The sequence below is a fragment of the Mus pahari genome, chromosome 4, assembly GCF_900095145.1.
Source record: "Mus pahari chromosome 4, PAHARI_EIJ_v1.1, whole genome shotgun sequence".
Taxonomy (NCBI): Eukaryota; Metazoa; Chordata; class Mammalia; order Rodentia; family Muridae; genus Mus; species Mus pahari.
The window spans coordinates 109,591,275-109,601,343 of record NC_034593.1 but is presented as its reverse complement, the minus strand read 5'-3'; the positions used below and the strand labels follow the sequence as shown (position 1 = coordinate 109,601,343).

The window sequence follows — 10,069 nt, the reverse complement described above, 5'->3', positions numbered from 1 at the left end:
ACACAAAACCCCTAAAAAAAAACCCCAAATGTTCACACATCTCTAATAGAAGACTTTGCAGGTGTAGAATAGAAGTTCAGGAAGATCTGTGACCACCCTGGACTGAACCATGGTGGCAGATCTGTGTCTTACTCATTTTTTTTTTCTGAACAGCACAGTGCACAGGGTTGACATGTACCCAATGTATGCTTGTAGAATGATGAATGATTGAAGATTAAAGATTCTACCCCCTCGTTGAGAGAGAATGCAGGCTCGCTGCATGAGTGCCGACAAGTTTATTCTGCCTGGTGATCCTGTGTTGTTTACAGGTCCATAAAAGTTCTACATAGCATATATATATATATATATATATATATATATATATATATATATATATATATATATATATATATCGAACTGATATTACGGGAGTAAATCTGACAGTAAAATATACCATTGAAAAGATGAACTCAATGAAAGAGAGATGTGGAGCTAGTGAGCTGTTGCGCGCGCGCGCGCGCACACACACACACACACACACACACACCAATAATAATGACAGTATGTTAGTAGAATAAGGAAGGAGGAACAAAGACACTTGAAGCAAGTGATAACTTTTAGAAGCACATATGCTGTTACATTTAGAAAAGTTTTTTAAAAAATACTGTATATATTATATACGTAAAATAAAAGATTATATGGTCTTTGCAATAGCTACTGCCACTGATTCCGGATAGGGTCTGAAAATAGTAGTTCCTGGCATCTGGTATTGACATCCATTGAAGAAAAACTCTGTAACAGATGTGCTAGGTCCTGTATGAATCTGTGTAACAACAGCTTTTGGGATCAGATGGCTAAGAAGTGATTTCAGTGTTCTATTAGGCTCTTTAAAATGGAGGGTGTGTTTGGGTGTCCATTGCGGAGGCAGCTCTCCAGGTGTAGGATCTGGCTGCTTCTGTGTTGAGAAATAGAACAGGGGCAGAGAAAGAGGGCAGAGAGGCAGGCTGGCCGCACAGCCCTATGTCTGGACCCGGCTCCCTTCTCCACTCTCTGATCAGGGCGCTTCTGCTCCCTACAGAATGAGTTAGCCTGACATTTTATCAACTTTTTGGAAAGTGGAGTGAAGTGATGTGGAACACATCAGAGTGGGGAAGCCAAGCACGTCTGAAAGAGAGCAGAATATTTCCTTTCGTCTCCTAGGCGTGCTCTGCCCTTCTCGGAGTCAGTGGAGGCTGAATGAATGTCTGCTCGGTTTCAGTTCATCCTGCTGCCTTCGTGTTACACTGATGTGAGTGGATCTGAATCAGAAGAGTAGGTCTCATCACTTTCAGTGTCACAGCCAGTTATTGGTGTCACATGTCCCTGCCACCACCCAGGTTCCGTGTGACTCACCACAAGTAACTTGGAGTGGACTCCTTACAACTTTCCTATATCTGCTGCTCCTCCATTGAACACCTATAAGAGCTGATTCGTAATTTTCATAATTACCAGTAAAATATGGACGGAAATTGTATGAATTAAAACTGCCCCTTTTTTGATAATTTCATAAAAATGGGTGATAAAGAGAGTGAATTGCAAGTACATTTCCGTGGTACTGTTCGTATGTATTTATGGCAGGGGGGAAATGACCTGTAAATCATGGCTTTTTTTTTTTTTTTTGCCTTGTATGTCTCTTCATAAAATAAACTCAGCATTTTCCTATGAGCAATAAACTGAGGTTTGAAAGGGAAAATTTTTAACTGATTAGTATTCCATTGAGATTGAATTATGTGGAGCTAATGATTATTTTTGGATGTCTTCCAGAGACAGACGGGGCTGTATTTAGAATTCACACAACAGCTGAAGGACTTGTGGGTGAGGATGTGCCCTTACAGTTGGTGTTCCATTTACCAGCCGGTTACCCTTTGTGTCTACCCGGCATCTCGGTTAACTCGGAACATCTGACCAGGGCCCAGTGTATTACCGAGAAGGAGAAGTTACTTGGAGAAGCCAGGAAGCTCGTGTCAGAACCAATGGTTCACGAGCTGGTTCTTTGGATCCAGCAGAATCTCAGACGCGTCCTCAGCCAGCCGGAGACTGCAGGCAGCCATGAGACGTGCACTTTGCCTGACAGCGAGACGGTGGACGATGGACTGTGGATGACTCTTTTGCGTTTAGATCACATGAGAGCGAGGACTAAATATGTCAAAGCCGTGGAGAAGTGGGCTTCAGAGTTAAGGCTGACAGGAAGACTGATGTTCATGGGTAAACTAATACTGATTTTACTACAAGGAGACAGAAGCAACATCAAGGTGCCGGAAAACTTCATTTTGAATATGAATCTACTTGCTTTCTGTTAAATATGGTGTATTTTTAAGTGTGTTTTATAACAGTGGGATGGTCAAAGCATGGCGTTTCTGATTTACCTATCGTCATGTTAAATGGTACTTTTTTTTTTTCTCTATACTTTAATATTTGTTTATCTTTTGTGTATGGGTATTTTGTCGGTATGTGTCTGTGCACCTCGTGTGTGTAGAAAAGTCTCTGGTGCTCACAGAGGCTGGGGGGAGGGGGTTGGACCTCCTGGGACTGAAGTTATAGGTGCCTGTGAGCTGCTAAGTGTGAGCTGGGTATCAAACACGGCCTCTGGAAGAGCAACCAAGTTCTTAACCACCGAGCCATCTCTCTAGGCACCCAACCCCGTCTTTCCCCAGTTCTTTTTTTTTTTTTTTTTTTTTAATATCTTGTCCCTAACAACAGCTATAAACTTGCAAGGCTCAGGGTTAGCATAAGATTATAATGGAAAAATTATGCCATTTAATGAAATGACAGTTTTGTTTTTATTTTTTATTTTTTTTAAACCGTGTATGTGTGTTTTGCTTGCATGTATGTTTGTGCACCATGTATGTACAGTGCCCGAGGAAGCCAGAAGAGGGTGTTGGCTCCCCAGGAACTGGATAGCTGCCATTTGGGTCTTGGGAACCAAGCTGATAAGCTCTTCACCACCCAGTCTCTCTCCAGCCCCAGCCCCAGGTTTGCAGAAGTCCAAGGGCATGTATCATATTGTTTCATATTAATGATAAACTGCATCTGTATAAACGGGAACAGGAAGCTTGTCTATATTAATTTTTTCCATAGCTCAGCACAGCAAGGAGTATGTTTGTAAGTAGTTTGCAGAATTCCTAACATGCAGGCACTTAAAAGTGCATCCTGACACTTCAGTGTTGAACCTGCAGTGCCTGAGCGGAAGGCTTGTCCTTTACAGCCAGAGCCAGCCTCAGAGGAAGCAGGGTCGGGACTGTCAGCCTGTCACCTCCTCCCGACTTCTTCTTTCCACCTGACTTGACCCAGCAGCTGCCTTCAAAGCCCTGTCTTCAGGTTCCCGAGCTCTCATCCCGAAGCCCCCCAGCCTGATTTATGAGGAGCCAGACAAGGGAACCTGCCTATTATGTCTTACATTTTAACAGAGCTACAGATCACTTAACACGTTTTGCATTGTCAGAGTGGGTCATGCACGATTACAGAGGACTTTACTTAAAACAGATTAGCGTGAACAGCCTGTAATCTTAAAGTGTTGAGAGCAGCCTAGAGTTTTCCCAAGGTGGCTTCTTCCCCAGCCTTCATTGGCATTTGCTTAGCAAGGTCCATGCTGGGTTCTGGTATGCATAAAGTAAGAAACCAGGTTTAATCTATATAACCAAGGGACCGTAGATTTTGAGGCAATCTGTGTGCACTATAGCCTTTGATCCTTTAGAGTAGCATGCTAGCCGACAAAAGTGGGGGAACAGCTCCTTGTTCACATTTACCGTTTACCTAAGGCTCTGGTTGTCTAATCAGCTCAGGCACATTAGAATAAATGCAGCATTTGCCAACAGACTCATGAGTTACTAACATGTATATGTTTTTATGATTCTAGTTCCACTAGTTCAGAGAAATGCATTTTTTAATAACATTCTCTAAAACGTCATTTTACATATATTTGCCTGTTATTTTATGTTTTTTTTTTTTTGTTGTTTTTGTTTTTTTTTTGTAAGGTTATATACTAGGATCAGGACGGTGCAGGTACATTTACGGGTGGGCAGTAGGTGGTGTGCCGGATGGCCCTGTTCGCAGGCGACTTGGTGATAGCAGCAGTTGCTATTACTGCGCAGTGTGCTGTGCTGTGGAAGGCAGGCAGGCATTCTAGAGGTGCTCTGTGGGTCTGACTTCCCTCAGTTGTCCCAGGTCCACCAGGAGGTGGATCCTGTTAGCAGTCTAGTTGTGTGGAGTCGGCTAACTAAGGTACAGAGAGTTTGAGGAGCCAACTTAAACAACTAGTTTAAATAACTGGTCTAAACAATAGAGGGTTTAATAACTCATGCCATCAGTGGTCCAGTCCAGACTTAAAGGTGAACGCTTTGTTTTTGTTGCTCTCTACACCTGCGTTCTCCAGAGCAGGGTTCTGCCACCTATGTAAAGGCACTGTGTAACTCTCACTGCTATGTTCGGAGAATGTTCTTTAAGCAGGAAAACGCTGGTTGGGTCCCTTTAGAACAGGACTGTGCCTTTTAGCATATGCTCTGCACTTAACATACCGATGATTATCGTTTAGGAGTACCTGATTCTTCAGAAAACCTCCAAAGTAGATGTGGACTCAAGTGGAAAGAAATGCAAAGAGAAAATGATTAGTGTACTGTGTGAAACAAAAGTACAAACGGAACACAAAAGGTATAATTTAGTACTATTGCAGATGCAAAAGCAACTGAATGGGTAATTATCCTCTGAGAAATCTCCGCATATTCATGAGCCTCTCTCGCATAATACAGGTTTCTGGCATTTGAAGTCAAAGAGTATTCAACACTGGAGGAGTTACAAAAGGAATTCGAAGCTGCAGGACTTCGGGAGCTCTTCTCAGAGTGTGTACTGGGGCTGGTGAAATGAGGTGAATGACAGGAACCGTTGGTAAAACAGCCTGGTTTTGATTTCCTGCTGCCTTGGGGGATGGGCTCATTGAAGTAGTCATAAGAGAGCAATCTGAAATTTCTCTGAAGCAAAATCATTCTCATTTCAGGAAGAAAAGCGAGTCCTGTTTTATGGAATATTAAACATGAAAAGATCCCATATATTCTAATGTTTGCCAGAAAAGACTAGGTTCAATAGACGGGTTGTGGGGAGGAGAGATAAACCCACCACAGTAAAGGAGCTGTTGTTTTTATAGAGACAATTTGTTTAGAAGTCTGCAATTTTCAGGCTAATTTTCTCGTAATTAAATGATTTCTTAAAGTGATTTGTTTTCATGTTTACTTTCTCATGTTTACGTTTTTTGCCTTTTAATCATGCTTCCTCCCCATTCCTCTTATTATGTTTTAAGTTGAATGTTGAGAAAAATCTAACACTCATTTCTTGGTGCGGTTGCATAAATCTTTGGATTAAATACAAAGCCAAGAGGTTTTACAGAACACAGTTGCTTTCTGGTGTTTTAAGAGGACACAGTATAGCTAGCTGGAAGACTACATAGTGAGTTCAATTTGAAATTCATATTTGAAAAAAATAACTTCTGGTTTTACAAGGGAGATGTGTCCAACCAAGTGAACCTTTTGTTTTCTGGATGGAAAACAAACCAAACTGTAGCTCCACAATTTTCATTGTGAAATCTTTCAAATAATGGTAAAATGCACTTTCTATGTCCAAGGGGAGATAAACTCGCAGCATAATTATTTGTATTAAAATTTATGATGAAAAGTAAAAGGACTCCTGTGTCTGAGAAGGATATTTATGTCCACAAAGCTCCCTGGGCATCTAAAATAGGAGTCTGGGATGTGAAAGAAAGTCCAGGAGATTCCTGAAGACAGGCGCACCCTAACAGTGTAGTTGGTGTTGGGTGATCTGAGCACAACAAGCCCATGCATGCCTGAGTGTGTGTGTGCGTGCATGTGTGTGTGCATGCTTGCACAGTTGCCCCTGTATGTAGAGGGCAAAGATGGATGTTGACATGGATGAAGACATCCAAAGTTGGATGTTTTCATCAGTTGTTCTATATTTTATTCTTTTTGGTTTATTTGAGACAGGGTTTCTCTGTGTAGCTCTGGCTGTCCTGGAATTCACTCTGTAGACCAGGCTGGCCTCAAACTCATAGATCCACCTGCTTGTGCCTCCCAAGTGCTGGGATTAAAGGTGTGTGTCACCACCCCCACCTGGCTGCTATTTTATTCTTTTTAATTAAGACAATTATGTAATTTTTCTTTCTGTGTACGGATGTTTTGCCAGTGTCTGTACCTGTGCGCCACGTATGTGGACTGCCTAAGGAGGCCAAAAGAGGGAGTTGAAGCCTCTGCAACTGAAGTTACAGATAATTGTGAACAGTCCGGCCATGTAAGTGCCAGGAACAGAACCTGGGTCCTCTGGAAGAGCAGCCAGTGCTCTTAAGCACTGAGACATCTCTCCAGCTCCTCTTTCTTTTTTGAGACAGCATCTTTCACTGAGCGTGGAGATCACTGGTAGCCTCTTGGGATCCTCCTGTGTCACCTGCAGTCCTGGGCTTACAGATGTGTGCAGGCTGTTCTCCAATTTACAGTTTACAGTTTACCTGCTTCTGCCTTGTAAATGCTGGGATTAGAGGCTTGCACCACCATGCCAGGCACCTTATGTCTTAAGAGCAAACTGGATTCACACAGAAGAAACTGAAAAGCCATATCAAATATTTTCAAGGTGTCAAGTCAAGAAGATAGAAGTGTTGGGAGGGAAGGATCCCACGGGGGTGAACGTGGATGCCTTAGCTAGTTTGGGAGAGTTAGCAGAAGGGTTGACTTAAGGTTTGCAAGTCTGAAGAACTAAGAAGTAAAACTTTGGGCTCTGGTTGAAGATGGGAGGCAGGGACCTGAGACTGGGCTCCCGGAGGGCTGTGCTGGAGGAGGAGGCTAAGCTCAATGAACCAGTCAACCCAGCTAAGCCTTGAGGATTCCGATTAGATCTAGGCAATCTTAGACCTTGAACTTGGATTAAGGAGATCTCTGATTCTCAAGTTCTCAAATCCCCTGAATCTTCTTTGGGAGAAAATATCCTTCTTGTGATTCACGGACTTTATCTAGGAATTATTTTAAAATTCAACGTCCAACAAATAATGAGGAGTAATTGGGTCGACCAAGAAACCAGAATAGAAACAGGCTTGCAATTAGAACTGGAAAACAAAACAAACAAACGATAACAACAACAAAACACTGAGAATTTGTGGGATGGCATGGTGGTTAATATTTGTCTGCTTGACACAAACTTAGACATGCCAAGGAAGAGAGAATCTCAACTAAGGAATTTCCTCCATTGAACTGGCCTGCAGCTATGTCTGTGGGAGCATTTAACTGGTTGGTAATTGATGTAGCAGGGCTAACCTGATGTGAGAGGCGCTGTCCCTAGGCAGGTGAGCCTGGGCTGTATAAGAAAAGTAACCGAGAAAGCCAGGGGAAGCAAGCCAGTAAGCAGAGTTCCTCTGTGGTCTCTGATTCAGTTCCTACCCTGAGTTCCTGCTGGGCTTTCCTTGAAGGCACATAAGGCCTTTCTTCTCCAAGTTGTGTTTGATCAGTGTTTTATCACAGCAACAAGCAAACTAAAGCAGATGTTAATCAATGAAGGTCCATTTAGGAAATCAAATGAATCTTGGAACTTCAGTGTCTTTAAGGTGAACATTGGTCATGGGTGAGAAACATTGGGAAAGCAAAAGGGCCGGGATATGTGGCTGGATGTGAGGAGTATTAGACACTCAGTTTAGAAATCTCTAACCACTACTCTGTCCAGTTTTAGCACCAAGCATCCATACACATCCTTTTATGTAGCTTTAGATTTCTGCTCAGCAGTTTATCTATCTATCTACCTATCTACCTATCTACCTATCATCTATCAATCAATCTATCTATCTATCTATCTATCTATCTATCTATCTATCTATCTATCTATCTATCATGTATCTATCTCTATCTATCTCTATCTATCTATCTATCTATCTATCTATCTATCTATCATCCCCCATCTCTGTGTATGTATGTATGTATGAATGTATGTATGCGTGCATGTATGTATGCTTCTAGCTGTTATTTTGGAGACAGAAGAAATTCTGACATTCTTCACCCCAAAGGGAGAGACAATGTCTTAACAGCTACTATTATCTTTACTAGAGTTAATTCTTCTAGTTTTATTTATAGTCCCTCCTAGATTCTGTAATGCTAGTCGTAGAGATCATCACCACCAACACTTTTAGCGTAATTCATAGAGGATGCAGATTTGGGAAGAATGGTTACTACATACAAAGATATACAGGACAAACAGTGGAAAGAACTTGCATAATTACTTTGTACTTTGTATAGCTGGTCAGGAAGCCATGGTTGATATTTATAACTTCTTTATTTGAGTTTTTTCTTCAGGGGCCAGGATCTTCATTGTGAAACAGGGTGAGCCCTTCCTGGTTGAGTTGCTTACTAACTCGCACTGTTACATTCAGGAGTTTAGTTAGGAACCCTAGGGAACCAGTAGGCTCCTCACACCTCTGCTGACCACCATGTGGAGCAGCGAGCGGACTTCCCTGTACCAATCTCGCTGGTCATCCCAGCTAATACAAGTACCCGTCTCTGTGGTTTAGTGACATAGCCCAGTGGATCTAATTGTCAGTCTTAGCTCTCAGTTTACTTAAACCATTTTATGTTTATGTCTAGTAGAAACAGTCTTGGTAATAACAAAGAAACTCTGAGAGAGAAAGAGAGTTACTAATACTGGAAATAGGCTTATTTTCATGCCTTGAGTTCTGGCTCTGTGTCCTGAAGGAGGTCATAGAATGGGTGGAGGTAGCATGTTTTAATGACTGGCTAAAGTTGTGTTGGGAAACGAGTTCCATATCCTTGGCATGTATTTGTCAGGGACACCGTGTCTGTAAGGTTATATGTGATGGTGCTCTAGGACGAGACTGCAGGTTCCTACCCAGAGTGTGACGCTTAATCCTGCCTGTCAGCTTGATTGGATCTCAAGTCAATGAAGAGACAGACCTCTGGGGTCTAGGATTGGATTTCCAGGAAGGGTTAATGGAGGGGGAGAGTGTCCGTGAACCCCCCCATAGAGGTCTGAGGAGAAAGCATTGCTGCTTGCTTGCCTGTCTTCACTTCTTGGTGGTGATTGGTCCCATCATCGTTGACTTGACATCAGAATCCATCTTCTTTGGCTTCCCAATAAGCACCAATTCTCTAGTGATTCTCCAGGCCTTTAGCAGCAGACTGGAACTACTGAGATATCTACCTCCACGGACTATCCAGTCTTTGGATTTAAATCGAAGTTACGTCCTCATCTTGAAATTATCCTCCTTTAAAAGGGAGCGGGGAGGGGAGGTCCAGTGAGATGGCAGTTTGCAGACAACCATTGTTGGACTACCCAGTACCTAGTGTGTAAGCCATTTGAATAAAGACAATTTTATATTATGCTCATTCTTTTGGTTCTGCTTCTCTAGAGATTCCCGATTATCAGAAGGATTGTGTATGTATACTTTCTGGCTCTTCCATCAGAGAAGGAAGCCAATGTAGGTCAGTAGTAGCTAGGTAGCTGTGTTTCCCAGGAAGTGAAGCCTCGTTGGTGCCTCGGCTTTGTCCCTCACAGGTAAGGCACTCGGAAGTGGCAGTAGCAAGTTCAAATCAGTGAGGAACTCAATGCTGTTGAGTTTGTGTGTGGACTCTGTTTCCACTCACCCGCTTACTTTGTGCATGGACCCAGGAACAAACTGACTGCTAGGGAGGCAGCCTGGCTGACCTCACAGGACAAGTCATCCTATCAGAGGGTTAGTGATGGCCTTCTCTGCAGTGTGGCCATTTGACAGACATCTCATGAGACACATATGTCTTCCCATTTTGTGCTCAGTCTGAGAGGCACATTTATATACTTCTCGTATCTCCTGTCATCAACTTTCTGATTGTGGCCTTTCATTGTCTCTAACCATCAGGCTGACTTGTTAGCCAGTGTCCATGGAGCACTGTGGAGTCCCACCCCTTGGCTATCTCTTCACCTACATAAAGTGTAAACTCAGAAGCACTGGTCCAAGGAGTTCTATTTCTCTGAGATTTGTTTTAACTCTGCCTTTCCAAGGCATTTCAATTTGGCATTTGAT

At 42.7% G+C, this 10,069-nt stretch overlaps 1 protein-coding gene across 3 annotated transcripts in view; it reads left to right on the top strand.

Annotated features, from left to right (window-relative positions):
* Window positions 1–6,343, top strand: part of Rwdd3 (RWD domain containing 3) — a 16,392-nt gene extending 10,049 nt beyond the window's left edge. Inside the window, exons 2-5 of one of the 3 annotated variants that reach the window (XM_029537697.1) lie at window positions 1,783–2,270; window positions 4,550–4,665; window positions 4,764–4,879; window positions 6,205–6,343. In XM_029537697.1, coding sequence (XP_029393557.1) covers window positions 1,783–2,270; window positions 4,550–4,665; window positions 4,764–4,878 — 719 coding nt within the window. In that variant the 3' untranslated portion in view covers window position 4,879; window positions 6,205–6,343. Of the gene's footprint in view, window positions 1–1,782; window positions 2,271–4,549; window positions 4,666–4,763; window positions 4,880–5,008; window positions 5,686–6,204 lie in introns of those variants that run through there. The other 2 variants (XM_021196541.1, XM_021196542.2) reach the window with 2 other exon arrangements.
* Window positions 6,344–10,069: the final 3,726 nt, after the last annotated feature.